This window comes from Procambarus clarkii, chromosome 44 (genome assembly GCF_040958095.1).
Source record: "Procambarus clarkii isolate CNS0578487 chromosome 44, FALCON_Pclarkii_2.0, whole genome shotgun sequence".
Taxonomy (NCBI): Eukaryota; Metazoa; Arthropoda; class Malacostraca; order Decapoda; family Cambaridae; genus Procambarus; species Procambarus clarkii.
Window position 1 is genome coordinate 24,509,684 of NC_091193.1, and position 15,925 is coordinate 24,525,608.

General features: G+C 46.5%; 1 protein-coding gene across 3 annotated transcripts in view; it reads left to right on the forward strand.

Moving 5' to 3' along the window:
- Positions 1-15,925, forward strand: part of Naa60 (N-alpha-acetyltransferase 60) — a 103,623-nt gene that overhangs the window by 31,802 nt on the left and 55,896 nt on the right. For all 3 annotated transcript variants that reach the window (XR_011222038.1, XM_045725933.2, XM_069300846.1), the window contains exon 3: positions 10,058-10,222. Coding sequence is in view for 2 of the 3 variants with exons in the window: in XM_045725933.2 (XP_045581889.1) it covers positions 10,058-10,222 (165 nt within the window). In the remaining variant the exon portion in view is untranslated. The remainder of the gene's footprint in view (positions 1-10,057; positions 10,223-15,925) is intronic.

Consider the following 15,925-nt stretch of genomic DNA (forward strand, 5'->3'; position numbering starts at 1 on the left):
TTGGAACAAAAAACACAGAGGTAGCCAAGTCGTGCACGGGTACAAAGAAGAATAATACCATCACAGATGAAAATATTTGCAGGTATTATGCAAAAGGACAGTGCAGATATGGGCCCAGAGGCACGGAATGCTCATTCATACACCCACGGAAATGCCGAAACTGGTTAGGGAAAGGCAGATGTCGTTTTGATACAGAGTGTAGATATTTTCACCCTAAGCTGTGCAAACTCTCAGTTAATGAGAGGAAATGCTGCGATCTTCATTGCCCTGATTTCCACGTCAGAGGTATACAGTGCTATATAAGAGAGGAAATCCAATATAATAGCCCTGAAATTTTTTTAGAGGCAGGCAGAAATAGACAGGCAGAAACGTGGCAGGAGTACGGATGGAGAGGGGGAAATGCCCAAGACTGGACTCCGGTTCGTCATCAAGCCCACACATACTACACCCCCTAACTACACAGAGACTACCACACTCCCCAGTATCACTTCCAAAACTGGACAAACCATTGCCACAACAACACACCCTGGGTCAGGGTAGAGAGGAGGGAGAACTACCAAAACCTTCCAGAAGTGACACACAATATGGACAATCATTCATATTTGCAAACATTCAAGGTTTAACCCTTCAATTGCGCATCGCATCATATGATGCTTTGACCGACTTGCAGTAAATTGCGCATCGCATCATGTGATGCTCTGGAGTACTATGCAAGATTTAAACGGCCCGCGGATACACGGGGTTCACCACACCTTCATCAGGGCTCTTGTAAACAGACGCCATTTTTAAAAAAAATCGTGGGCCAAACTCCCGGGTGTTAGGGGCCTCAGTATTGAGTCAGCTACCAAGCCTGACGCACGCAGCATGAACTCACAGCACTGCTGTTCAGCTTGTGACCACAGCATCGCCTAAAAATGCCATAATATACTTGTTCATGCTATTATGTAGCGATGATATTATTACAGAAGACCCCTGACTGTGATAAAACTGACCAGGGTTCTGATAATAGCAGGATTGTGGTGATATTTGGCGCTGTGCGCCATGGAGGGAGGAGTAATGCTGTGGGAGGGAGGATGGTGGCGTTGTCTTTTGAGTGTGTGTGGCCACCTTTTATTGACTGCACTCACCATACCAGCTTAGTGGTTCGCTATGGTGAACACAAATGTAGATACTTATATATAACGTGTGTATAGTGTGAGATAACAGCGAGAGTAGGAGGTTGGGAGCCGTCATTTTGGTGAGGGAGGAGCATCGTCTGCAGGACTTACCATGTTGTTTACTGATGACCACGATGGTCTTTGGGCACCATACCAGTTTATTTGTACAAGTATGGTGAATAAAACAGGTAGATATTTATATATAATGTGTGTATATAGCGTAATAACACCACAAACAGTATTGTTGTAGGAGAAATATTAGTGCGTCTGGCCTTGAGGGCGGCCGCCACCAGCTGACTGTGTGAGTAGCTACGTCTTTGTGCCTATACTCACCATACAAGCTTAGATGTACAGTTATGGTGAACAAAACATGTAAATACTTATATATATCGTCTGTACAGTATATAAAAGCAAAAACAGTATGGTGGGTGGAGAATGGTGGCAAGTCAGGTGAGGTGAGGTGAGGGACAGAGTGGCAGCCAGTCACTGCCTGCCACTGCCACTGCCACTCAGCATACCAACTTAGTGGTTCGTCATAGTGAACAAAACATGCAGATACTTATATATAACCTGTGTATATAGTGTAATAACCGACAAAGTATTTGTTCACTGTTTGATGAACATAATTGAATCAACAATATGCACACCATATTTTTGAGTACAGCGATGATTCACTCATTTTATTATATAAATATATCACACTACACACCATTGAATAATATTACAGCAAAAAAGTATGAAAAATCAATCAGAGACATTGAAATAATTAGGTAATTATCTCTTTGTGGAAACTCTGGCCTGACAGCTGGCGATCAACAGACCGCCTGGGACGCACGCTCAGTCAGCGCCTGATTTTTGCCACACTTCCCCGCCCTGTAGTGGGCAATATATGCCACTTACGATTTTTGTATTATTTTTCCCGTGATCAGTGAACACAAATTAACAGGTTAGGAAGAAAAAATAACTTTTTTTTTTTTTTTTTTTTTTTTTTGATATGCGCCTGTGGGTGTCAAATGGTATATAGCTATGCGCCATTTAAGGGTTAAAGCCAAAGTCAGGAAATAAAGTCAAGTTCATAAATGGCCTCCTATTAGAGTCAAACTCAATATTTGGGGCATTCACAGAAACTCATACAAAAGATTACATGGATGGTGAAATCTGGATTCCAAATTATAATTTATATAGATGTGATAGAAAAACTAGGTCAACTGGAGGAGTCGGTCTGTATATTAAAGAGGACCTGGTATGCACAGAACTACTAAACTCGACTAATGAGGTGGTAGAGGTACTTGGAATTAAGGTAGAGAAACTAAACCTAATTATTATTCTAATATATAAACCGCCAGATACAACGGTTGAGGAATTCACAGAGCAGATGCACAAAATAGAGAACATACTTGATAACCTAGCAAACACAGCTCCAGATATTATCTTCCTTGGAGATTTCAATTTACCGAGTCTAAGATGGAGAATGGCAAACACAAATATCATAGCAGGGAATGACCCGGGAAATAACCAACCACAGGTCAGAGAACTTTTGAGATTCTGTGACAAATTCTCGCTCAATCAACAGATTACAGAACCAACTAGGAACGAAAACACACTAGACTTGTTATTCACAAACAATGATGAACTAATCAGAGACATCACAATCTCAGATACTTCATACTCAGACCATAAGCTCATTGAAGTGCGAACTAGCATAAATAACGGTAGTAGGTCTAAGAGACCCAACAAGCGAGAAGGAATATTCAATCAATTCAATTTCAACAATAAGAGAATTGACTGGGTAAAAGTAAATGTAGACCTTACAACCATTCAATGGGAGACGGTCTTAAGCGACAAAACTCCCACACAGAGAATAGCTCAACTGACAGCTGAAGCTTAAAAGGTCTGCTTGAAGCACGTGCCTGTGAGGAGGGGCAGAAAGAGGACCACTCTAGAAACAGAACGCAGACGACTGTACAGGAGATGGAAAAAAATAACGGAAATGCTTTGTCAGACACAGCTATCACAAGCAAGTAAAATAAGCCTAAGCAGGGAGATCGAAGAAATAGAACAAACGTTGAAGCGATCATATGAGTCTGAGGAAATGTAATTGGAACAGAAAGCTATACAAGAGATAAGGAAAAATCCAAAATATTTTTTCACATATGCAAAATCAAAATCCAAAACCTCGACCAGTATTGGACCGTTAATTACAAATGAAGGTACGTACACAGAGGACAACAAAGAGATTAGTGAAATTCTAAGAAGCCAGTATGAGGCTATGTTTAGCACACCAATAAACAACATGAAAGTTGATGAGCCAGACAGCTTCTTTATGAATGACATTCAAGCTGCAGATAATATAACGGATATTACCACAAACTCGGAAGACTTTGAAAGAGAAATTGACAATATGCCTATGCACTCAGCTTCTGGGCCTGACTCATGGAATTCAATATTCATAAAGAAATGTAAAGTACCAGTAGCGAGAGCACTCAGCGTAATATGGAGAAAGAGCCTGGATACAGGGGAGATACCAGCAGCACTTAAATCTGCAGATATAGCTCTGTTGCACAAGGGGGGGAGTAAAGCCTTGGCAAAAAATTATAGGCCAGTTGCACTAACATCACACATAATAAAAGTGTTTGAAAGAGTGATTAGGAATCAAATTTCTAGTTTTATGGAAAACAATGAATTGCACAATCCAGGACAACATAGATTTAGAGCGGGAAGATCCTGTCTGTCACAGTTACTCAACCACTATGACAAAATCACAGAAACCCTAGAAGAGAAGCAAAATGCAGATGTTGTATACACAGACTTTGCAAAAGCGTTCGACAAATGTGACCATGGGGTGATAGCTCACAAAATGAGGTCAGTGGGAATAACTGGAAAAGTAGGACGCTGGATACTCAATTTCCTGTCGAACAGAACACAAAGAGTAACAGTCAATCAGATAAAATCAAGTCCAAACGACGTTAAAAGCTCTGTACCTCAAGGTTCAGTCCTTGCACCGCTACTGTTCCATATTCTCATATCTGATATAGACAAAAATACGCGTCACAGCTTCGTGTCGTCTTTTGCAGATGACACAAAAATCAGCATGAAAATTACCTCTGTTGAAGACATTGAAAAACTACAAGCAGATGTCAACAAAGTTTTCGATTGGGCAGTAGAAAATAACATGATGTTTAACAGTGATAAATTTTAGGTACTCAGGTACGGCAAAAATGAGGATCTGAAACATAATACAGGGTACAAAACACAATCGAATCTTCCCATAGTAGAAAAACAGCATGTCAAGGATTTGGGAATAATGATGTCCGACGATCTAACGTTTAGGGAGCACAACCAAGCAAATATCGCGTCAGCCAGAAAAATGATCGGATGGATTACGAGAACTTTCAAATCCAGGGATCCCATCACAATGGTTGTACTTGTCAAGTCACTTGTGTTGTCCCATCTCGAGTACTGCTCAGTACTCACTTCCCCCTTCAGAGCAGGAGAGATTGCTGAAATAGAGGGAATACAGAGAACATATATGGCACGCATAGACGAGATAAACCACCTAAATTATTGGGATCGTCTCAAAGCTCTCCAAATGTAGTCTCTAGAAAGGAGACGAGAAAGATACCAAATAATATACACATGGAAAATACTGGAGGGCCAGGTCCCAAATCTACACAGTAAAATAACAACGTACTGGAGTGAACGATATGGAAGAAAATGCAAGATTGAACCAGTGAAGAGCAGAGGTGCCATAGGCACAATCAGAGAGCACTGTATAAACATCAGAGGTCCGCGGTTGTTCAACGTCCTCCCAGCGTCTATAAGAAATATTGCCAGAACAACAGTGGACATCTTCAAGAGAAAACTGGACTGTTTTCTAAGAGAAGTTCTGGATCAGCCGGGCTGTGGTGGGTATGTGGCCCTGCGGGCCGCTCGAAGCAACAGCCTGGTGGACCAAACTCTCACAAGTCAATCCTGGCCTCGGGCCAGGCTTGGGGAGTAGAAGAACTCCCAGAACCCCATCAAGCAGGTATCAAGCAGGATGCTCCTGGTATGTTACTTGGCTCACCTGTGTTGTGGCACGGTCGTGTCTCTGCTATGCAGGTGAGATTGTCATGTCTGGCGACTCTGTCGACCAGGTGCTGGTTCTCGACTTTTGGTGGGGCGCTTGTCTAGTTACGCTTGCGGGGATTGAGCTCTGGCTCTTTGGCCCCGCCTCTCTCCTGTCGGTTGATGCTTGTGCAGTTTCCAGAGCCTCCTGGGTTCTATTTTGTCTACGTTTGCTCCTGTGGGTGGACTCTGCCTCCACTACATAGCTTCCTAGTGCTTTCCGCTTCCTATCTCCTCTGACATTGATCAGGTTCTTTTTCATGTCTGTGGCTCCTTTGGGTACTCAGCTTCCTCTTGTGTCCCATTGTGCATATGAACATAAGGACATAAGAACAAAGGTAACTGCAGAAGGCCTATTGGCCCATACGAGGCAGCAGCTATTTATTACCCCCAATCCCACTCACATACATGTCCAACCCATGCTTGAAACAATCGAGGGACCCCACCTCCACCACGTTCCGCGGTAATTGGTTCCACAAATCAACAAACCTGTTACCGTACCAGTATTTACTCAAGTCTTTCCTAAATCTAAACTTAATAAAATTTATATCCGTGGTTTCGTGTACAAAATATGCCACAAGGGTGGCATGTGCCACCCTTGGTCACTGCTTCATCCTTGTTTACTCTCTCTTCCCCGTTTGGCGGGGTTGCGTCGATGGCTCCTAACAGGGGTGTTTGGTGTGGTGTGTTGTGTTTGGTCACCTTGCGTATGTCTTCAATAACTTTCCTTTGTCCATGTATCTTGTTCTTTGTTGTCCTGTGGGGCTCTGCCCCACATTTCGGTGCTTTTGGTTTCGTTTGTCGGCACCTGGGTCATTTCCCTATCTGGACACTCATTCCTTGCCTATCTTCAGTGCCTGACTGCACCCTGCTGTCCATGAGGTCCCTCGGGTATGTACGCCCTCCACTACACATTTTGTGGTTAGTTGTGTGCATTACAAAGATCTCTCACTATGGGAGATCTCTCACTATGTACTTCCAGCCGCTCCTTGGTCCGTTTTCGGGGTTTTCCTTGCCCATTTCTGCTTTTCCTCCTATGCTACACTTGACTGTGTATCTGGGTCAGTGCTTATTGACTATCCCGATGTTGGGGGCTCGGGTGGGCCTCTGTCCATGTTCAGTTCCCTGCTTTTGGACTTCCCCGGTGTTCCGTTTTGGTGCCGAGTTCCTACGATTATTCTTGTGATTTACTGCAGGCTTCGGTGTTGCACTGTCTGTGGGGGGTTGTAGACTTTTGGTCTGCTGCTCCTGCCTTACTGGTTCCTTTTCTTGGAACTAGTAGCTGGAATTCCTGTCCTGGCTCCGGTTTTTCTTTGTTCCTTTTCTGGAATGGGTGTGTTTGCTTTCCTGCGGTTCATGTCAAGCGTAGTTCTCCTCTTCGATGCCTCAGGGACGCGTGCGTCATTCTTCCCTGCAAGAGCTGGTTATGTTGCTCCTTTGGGTTGCGGGGTCGCTGTTTTTCGATTCGCGTTTCGCGCTTTCGTTTGTTGTGCTCGTTTCTCGTCGTTTGTGTCGGCTCTGGTGGGTTCATTGTTGGTTTCCCACCTGCGTGTTTCGTCTCGGGGGCAGTGTGTGGTTTTCCTGGCGGTCCTTCCGGTTTTCCTATCGCTGCGAAGGGTCCTTCGGTCTCTGATAGGGTTGGCTTGTTTTCCTTACCTACCTTGAGGTTACCTTGAGGTGCTTCCGGGGCTTAGCGACCCCGCAGCCCGGTCGTCGACCAGGCCTCCTGGTTGCCGGACTGATCAACCAGGCTGTTCGACGCGGCTGTTCGCAGCCTGATGCATGAGTCACAGCCTGGTTGATCAGGTATCTTTTGGAGGTGCTTATCCAGTTCTCTCTTGAACACTGTGAGGGGATTGCCAGTTATGCCCCTTACGTGTAGCGGAAGCGTGTTGAACAGTCTCGGGCCTCTGATGTTGATAGAGTTCTCTCTCAGAGTACCTGTTGCACCTCTGCTTTTCAACGGGGGTATTCTGTACATCCTGCCATGTCTTCTGGTCTCATGTGATGTTATTTCTGTGTGCAGGTTTGGGGCCAGCCCCTCTAATATTTTCCACGTGTAAATTATTATGTATCTCTCCCGCCTGTGCTCAAGGGAGTAGAGATTTTGGCTCTTTAGTCGGTCCCAAGAGTTTAGATGTTTTACTGAGTGGATTCTAGCAGTAAAGGATCTCTGCACGCTCTCCAGGTCAGTAATTTCTCCAGCTTTGAAAGGGGCTGTCATTGTGCAGCAGTACTCCACTCTAGAGAGCACAAGTGTTTTGAAAAGTATTATCATCGGTATAGCATCTCTAGTGTGAAAAGTTCTTGTTATCCAATCTGTCATTTTTCTTGCAGTTGTGACAGCTACTTTATTGTGTTCTTTCAAGGTAAGGTCTTCCGACATGAGTACACCCAGATCCTTTACATTGCCTTTTCGTTCTATGTTATGATTTACCCGAGTTTTGTACGTGGTTTCCGTTTTTATATTTTCATTTTTTCCATAGCGCAAGAGCTGGAACTTATCTTTGTTAAACATCATATTATTTTTTGTAGCCCATAGAAAGACCTGATCTACATCTGACTGGAGGTTTGCCGTGTCTTCTATGTTGCCTATTCTCATGAAGATCCTAGTGTCATCGCAAAGGATGATACAGTGTTATAGGTTGTGTTCTTGTCTATGTCCAATATGAGGATGAGAAAAAGTACTGGAGCAAGCACAGTACCCTGGGGGACTGAGCTCTTCACGGTTGATGGGCTGGATTTTATTTTGTTGACTATTACACATTGGGTTCTGTTGGTCAGGAAATTGTAGATCCATCTGCCTATTTTTCCGGTAATTCCTTTTGAATGCATTTTATGTGCAATAACACCATGGTTTCATTTATCAAAAGCTTTTTGCGAAATCTGTGTAAATTACATCAGCGTTTTGTTTGTCTTCCATAGCATCTAATGCCATATCATAGTGGTCCAGCAACTGCGACAGGCAAGAGCGCCCTGTTCTGAAACCATGTTGTCCGGGGTTATGGAGATGCTGTGATTCCATGTATTTTGTGATCTTACTTCTTAGCACTCTCTCAAAATTTTTTATGATGTGCGATGTTAGTGCTATCGGTCTGTAATTTTTTGCCTCTGCCTTATTTCCTCCTTTATGAAGTGGTGCTATCTCTGCTGTTTTTAGTATATCAGGAATAACGCCAGTATCTAGGCTTTGTCTCCACAGAATGTGGAGGGCCTGCGATAGTGGTTTTTTACAGTTCTTGATGAATATGGAGTTCCAAGAATCCGGGCCTGGTGCAGAGTGCTTAGGCATACTGTTTATGGCTTCTTCAAAATCCAGTGGGGATAGGGTGACGTCTGATATATGATTTGATGTTGGTATCATATCCATGAAAAATTCATTTGAGTTATCAATCTTTAGTGTGTTTAATGGCTCGTTGAAAACAGAGTCGTACTGCTTCTTCAGTAGCTCGCTCATTTCTTTGTTGTCATCGGTGAAAGTTCCATCTTCCTTTCGCAGGGGCCTGATACTAGATATGGTTTTTGATCTTGATTTTGCATAGGAGGAAAAAATATTTCGTATTTCTCTCTATTTCACTGATGGCCTTTTGCTCTCTTTGCCTCTCATGGGTTTTGTATAATTCTTATAGCTTGCGTTCAATTGTTTCTATTTCTCTACCTAACCTTCTTCACCATTCTTGAGAACGCCAAAGAACGGCGATTCCCTACGGGATTGTTCCGGGACCGTCATCTGGGACCGTGTACTGTCACCTCGTATTGGGTGGTGCTGGCGGAGCCGCTCCAGCTTGCGTTCGGTGTTGCGGTTTCTTCTGCTCCGTTCCGCTTGCTGTCCTGGGCGTTGTTTCACCTCCGGCCTGCTCTTGAGTTCTGGTGCCGTCCTGGTCATTGGCTTGGGTGGTCTATTTACTTCTTGTTTTGGTCTTTGGGTTACTGCTTGGTTGGTTGGGCTGGGGGGGGGGGGGTGCTTCCTTTGTTGTTTAGTTGCGTTTTTTTTTGCTGTTCTCTGCGCGTCTTGGCCTCTGGGGACATGGATGCGTTTTGGTTGTTCGCGTTCCCTTCTTCCCTCATTCCTGTTTGGGGGTTCAGGTCTGCAGGGTCTTTGTTTCGTCTGTGGTCTTGGTTTTTTAGGTTAGGGCACATGGCGTTCGCCTCCCGGATCCTTCCCTATTTTCCTTATCTGTGGTGAGGTAGCTCCAGGGAGCCGACGGGGCTCCCCCCAGAAAACTAGCATTGAATGTAATAAAACGCCATTTTCTGGGAGAGTCCCGGAGGCTCCCCAGCATCCCTCCCTCCCTCCCAGTCGGTGGCGTTTTTCGCATATTTTGACATTCAGCCTAAGAACTGCCAGTTGGATCGCCGGCGCGGAGGGTCCTGGGCTCCCCCTTCCCCCTCCCGAGGAGGGGGGGGGGGGGTTGCGCAGACGGTGGCTCCACGACATGATGCTAGTTTGATAATTTTGTTTGGGGAGTTCTGTCCACTCATTCGGCTTTCGGTAGCAATATTTTCACCAGAATAGGGGTTTGTTTTGGGGCACCTATGTTCCTGGGTGCCTATCCCGGTCGATGGCAGACAGAATGCTCCCAACCACAAGGGGGTTTCTATAGGCCATTGCTCCTCGTGGCTCTCTTAGGGGACCAGGTTCTGGCTCGTGGTCCCCGGTAGGCAAGAACTCCTAGCCCTTTGACTGATGCCAGACAGTTATACATATCCATTCAGCCTGGATAGCTCCGGGGAGCCTCCGGGACTCAACCAGAAAATGGCATTTCATTACATTCAACACTGTTTTTTTGCAGGTTAAAACTTTGTGTCGAGAGTGGTTTCCAATTGAATACCCTGATGTGTGGTATGAAGACATTACAACTCACCAACGTTTCTATGCTCTGGCTGCAACTTTTCATTCACAAATCATTGGCCTGCTGGTCGCAGAGACAAAACCTTTGTCTAAGATGAATAAGGAGGTTTGTGATGCTGTTCAGACATTTCTTTGTTGTAGTCATATATTCTATAAGTGCCAAATACTATATGAATTTCTGGGGGAGGGGAGCCCTGTTGGCTCCCCGGAGCTATCCAGGCTGATATGTTTATGTCAGACTTTAGCATCAAATCATGTGTATGGAGTTCTGTGGGCCTACCAGGACCATGAGCCAGAACTTGGGCCCCCTTTCAGAGAGGCATGAGGAGCAATGGCCTACAGAAACCCCCATGGGGTTGAAGCATTCTATGTCTGCCATCAACTGGGTCAGGCACCCAGAAAGGTAAGCATCCCAAAACAAACCCCCTATTCTGGTGAAAATTGCTACAAAAAGCCGAACAAGTGGATAGAACTCCCCAAACAGAAACGCTTAAACGAGCATGACGTCACACGTCGCCGCGCCGCTGTCTGCACAGCTCACCCCTCCCCGGGAGGGGGAAGGGGAGCCCCAGACCCCCGCGTTAGCAATCCACATGCCAGTTCTGAGGCTGATGTTATAGGCAGAAATTGTATGCTCTGGCTCCAGTGATTGTTTCAGCACTCTGTCTTGTGTGTGGTGACTTGTCTTCTAGGTGGTGTGCGTGCCAGGAGATTTTCTTCGGTACTCGGGCTGCATGCGCCTAGGGTTCCCTTCCATAGGTGCCCAATAAGTACTGCCCTTGGGGCTTTGGGCTACCTTCCACAAGTTCCTTGGGTTCTGCCTCTGCTTGACTGTTTACTGCTCGGTTTTTGGCCGCCCTTTGTGTGCTTGGGTGTTTTGTCTCCCTTATTTATCTTATGGTAGGAGGCAGTTTGCACTGGTAAGGGGTGCAGGGTACTGCGCAGCTCATTTTCACCACTTATAGCGACCGGCTCTGTTCCGCCTGGGTACGCTGTCCTCTTGTGGGATTTTCTTTTTCTTTTTCTTTTTGTTTCCCTGCCTGGTGGGGGGGGGGGGCCCTGCCTTGGTTGTTGCCCCTGTGTACAAGTACTGAGTGCTGTTTTTCTCTTCAGGTAGTACCCGCTGCTAGGTCAATAAGTCCAAGCAAATATTGCATCAGCCAAAAAAATGATAGGATGGATTAAGAGAACCTTCAGATCCCATCACAATGGTTGTGCAATACTCATCAAATCATTTATGTTGTCCCGTCTTGAATACTGCACAGTACTCGCTTTCCCCTTCAGAGTAGGAGAAATTGCTGAAATAGAGGGAATACAGAGAACATATATGGCAAAGATAGACGAGATAAAGCACCTAAATTATTGGGATCCTCTCAAAGCTCTCCAAATGTATTAACTAGAAAGGAGACGAGAGAGATTCCAAATAACATACACATGGAAAATACTGGAGGGCCAGGTCCAAAATCTACACAGTAAAATAACAATGTACTGGAATGAACGATATGGAAGAAAATGCAGAATAGAACCAGTGAAGAGCAGGGGTGCCATAGGCACAATCAGAGAACACTGTATAAACATCAGAGGTCCACGGTTGTTCAACGTCCTACCAGCGACTATCAGAAATATTGCCGGAACAATCGTGGACATTTTCAAGAGAAAATTAGACTGTTTTCTCCAAGGAGTACAGGACCAACCGGGCTGTGGTGGGTATGTGGGCCTGCGGATCGCTTCAAGCACCAGCCTGGTGGACCAAACTCTCACAAGTCAAGTCTGGCCTCGGGCCGAGCTTGGGGAGTAGAAGAACTCCCAGAACCCCATCAACCAATCAACCAGGTCCCCATGAGTGTACACGTCCCAGGGGTTCAGCTATTAGAAAGTTGTTTGGTTGATTGGGCGCCGGTTAGCAGTACCCTGCCTGGGCTTCCCTGAGCGTGAGTTCCGTCTCAAGACCCTGGGAAACCCCAAGGGGGTGCGCGGGTTTGATGGATGTGACCCCTAAGTCCCCCCTTCACTTTGTGCGAGTTTGAGGGTTGTTCTGTCCCCTTGTCTCAGGGTGACTCACGGTTTTTGCCTCTGTCATGCTGCCTGTTGGGTCGGTGACACTTTCGATGCAGAGTCCTGTGAGTTTTGTGTCTGCTGGTGACTCAGTTTACCCAGTCTAATGATGATGTTCTTTGGGTAGAGGCAGCAAAAGTGTTGCATGTTAGGTTTAGATTGTTGCAACGCGCTAGGTTGGTTGCTACGCCAGATGCCCTGAGGCTGCCCCGTTTTGCTTATAGGCACCCGGACTTAGGGGTGATGGTCACTTTGGCCTTGGTTTTGTCCGCACCCCCTCGTCCTTCCTCTTCTGTGGTTCCGTCTGGCCCTCACCTGCTTCCGTCTCCGAAACGTCTGAGGGTTTCCGAGTCGGGGCAGGGTTTAGATGGTCTTGAGACTCGGGCAGTCTCGGGGGATGCCCCTTCCGGTGTGGCAATGGAGGCATTTGAGTCTGCTCTCCCAGCCAAAGCCTCTGGGTCTGACCAGTGGACCCACTTCCATCCGGCTTTTACGGCTGCGCCGACCTTTTCTTTTGAGGCTGGGGCTTTGAGAGATGACTCGGCCCCGAATCCAGATGCGAAGGATCCCAGGGCTGGAGAAGGGCTGACTTGGGGGCCTTGGTTCCCGTTGGACCCTTCCTGGGTTTTTCTGCCCTCTGAGCGGGGCGCCTGTTACAAGGAGTGGGGTTTTCTTTTTCCCCCCTCTGCGTATAAATTTGATTTGGTGTCTGCCCCTCCCCGGGTTCGGTTCTGTGTCCCTTCGGGTGCTTCGGTTCCATCTTTCCGGAGGTTTTCGGCTTCCCGCATTCAACCTAATGTGGTGCGAGAGGCCTTTGTGGCTTACCTCCTGCGTGACCAGGATTACGCCTCTATCATGGATCCGTCTTCATTCAGGTTTGGGTCATCGTTTCACTACTGGATCTGGTATGAGGTTCTGGAGTCGTCCTAGCTGGCGGACTGTCCTGTTTATGGTTTGGAGGCGTGGCATACCGTCTGTCATTCCCGCACACTTGAGTGGCGTAAGGCTTTGACGGTGGTCAGGTTTTCCTGGGGGTGAGTTTGAGCACCTCAATGAGTGCTCGTTTGCCACTGCCCTTCCTTGGGATGTAGGCGTTGTGCAGCTCTATGTGCAGGTTTCTTCCCTTTTGGCTGTGCAGGTTGCTGAGGACTTGCACACTCGTGGCCTCTTGGCTTCGGCTTTGAGCTTTTTTTTCCCCCTCCTGGTGCAGTCTTCGGACTGGCTGGAGGAGAATGTAGAAGTGCTTGTGGCCGTTTCTGGGTCCGGTGCCTTGGGCTCAGCAGCTCACTTGTCGTCTGCCTTGTGGAAGCTGTTTGCGCCGATCCTGCAGGATGCAGTGTTCCTGTTTTATGCCTCTCGGCTCGCATGTCAGCAGGCGATACTTGCTTCCTCACTGGAATCTGCCTGGGCCCTGGCTCTTAGGATGTTGGATAGGCACTGGATTTTGAAGAAGCCATAAACAGTATGGCTATGCACTCTGCACCAGGCCCTGATTCTTGGAACTCTATATTCATCAAGAACTGTAAAAAAACGCTATCACAGGCCCTTCACATTTTTTGGAGACAAAGCCTAGATACTGGCAGTGTCTCTGACATATTAAAAACAGCAGAGATAGCACCATTCCATAAAGGAGGAAATAAGGTGGAGTAAAAAGAAATTACAGACCGATGGCACTAACATCGCACATCATAAAAATCTTCGAGAGAGTGCTAAGAAGTAAGATTACAAAATACATGGAATCACAGCATCTCCATAACCCCGGACAACATGGTTTCAGAACAGGGCGCTCTTGCCTGTCACAGTTGCTGGACCACTATAACATTGCACTAGATGCCATGGAAGACAAACAAAATGCTGATGTAATTTACAGATTTCACAAAAGCCTTTGACAAATGTGACCATGGTGTTATTGCACATAAAATGCATTCAAAAGGAATTACCAGAAAAATAGGCAGATTGATTTACAATTTCCTGACTAATAGAACCCAAGGTGTAATAGTCAACAAAATAAAATCCGGACCATCAACCGTGAAGAGCTCAGTCTCCCAGGGTACTGTGCTTGCTCCAGTACTTTTTCTCATCCTCATATCGGACATAGACAAGGACACAAGTACTGTATTATCTTTAGCAGATGACAATAGGATTTTTATGAGAGTAGACAACATAGAGGACATGGCAAACCTCCAGTCAGATGTCAATCAGGTCTTTCTATGGGCTACAGAAAATGATATGGTGTTTAACGAAGATAAGTTTCAGCTCATGCGCTATGGAAAAAATTAAAATATAAAAACGGAAACCACGTACAAAACTCAGTCCAATCATAAAATAGAATGGAAAGGCAATGTAAAGGATTTGGGTGTACTGATGTCGGAAGACCTTACATTTAAAGAACACAATAAAGTAGCCATCACAACTGCAAGAAAAATGACAGGTTGGATAACAAGAACCTTTCACACTAGAGATGCTATACCGATGATGATGCTTTTCAAGACGTTAGTGCTCTCTAGAGTGGAGTACTGCTTCACAATGACAGCCCCTTTCAAAGCTGGAGAAATTGCTGACCTGGAGAGCGTGCAGAGATCCTTTACTGCTAGAATCCACTCAGTAAAACATCTAAACTACTGGGACCGACTAAAGAGCCTAAATCTGTACTCCCTTGAGCGCAGGCGGGAGAGATACATAATAATTTACACGTGGAAAATAATTGAGGGGCTGGTCCCAAACCTGCACACAGAAATAACAGCACATGAGACCAGAAGACATGGCAGGATGTGCAGAATACCCCCGTTGAAGAGCAGAGGTGCAACAGGTACACTGAGAGAGAACTCCATCAACATCAGAGGCCCGAGACTGTTTAACACGCTTCCACTGCACATAAGGGGCATAACTGTCCAACCCCTCACAGTGTTCAAGAGAGAACTTAACAAACACCTCCAAAGAATACCTGATCAACCAGGCTGTGACTCATGCGTCAGGCTGCGAGCAGCTGCGTCCAATAGCCTGGTTGACCAGTCCAGTAACGAGGAGGCCTGGTCGACGACCGGGCCGCGTTGTCGCTGAGCCCTGAAATCACCTCGAGGTAACCAAGGTAGGTTGTCTTTGCCCTTCTGCCCTTGCTGTTTGCGGATTCTGTTGTGGTGCAGTATATGCAAGCGGCTTCGGCTAGCTGTCGTCCCATGTCTGATTTGTTGGTTCTCCGGAGGCCCTGGGTGGAGGGCCTTCCCGAAAGGATCGTGCCAGGGCTCAGGGTTCCACTCGTCAGGGTAGGCCACTTGTGCCAGTTTTGGGGCCGGCGCCTCCTTCGGAACTGCCTTCGTCTGGTCGGCGAGGTGTTTGCTCTGTGCAGGGCTCGAGTTCTCGTAAGGAACACCGGCCCTTTTGAGGTTCGTCACATTGACGGGTTGATAGAGGGGAGGCTTGCTCTGTTTGCTCATGCCTGGTCTCACGATTTTTGGGCTTATTGGGTCGTCTCCGACAGTCTGCAATGCCGTTGGGTGGCTTCTTCTCCTTGGGGAGGGGGGGGGGGTCGGGGCTGACAGGCCAGGCCTCTTTCCCTGCACTGTCAAGTCATCTTGGAGTGGGTTTGCTTGGGCTTGGTTGAAAGGACGACATCCCTTAAGTGAGTCTCTCGCCTCTTTTCAGTCCCGAGACGTACGGCCCTGAGGCTCATTCTGGACTTGTCCTGTCTGAACTCCAGGGTTCATTGCCAATCTTTTCAGATGACTACGTTGTCCCAGGTCTGGCTTCAGTTGGA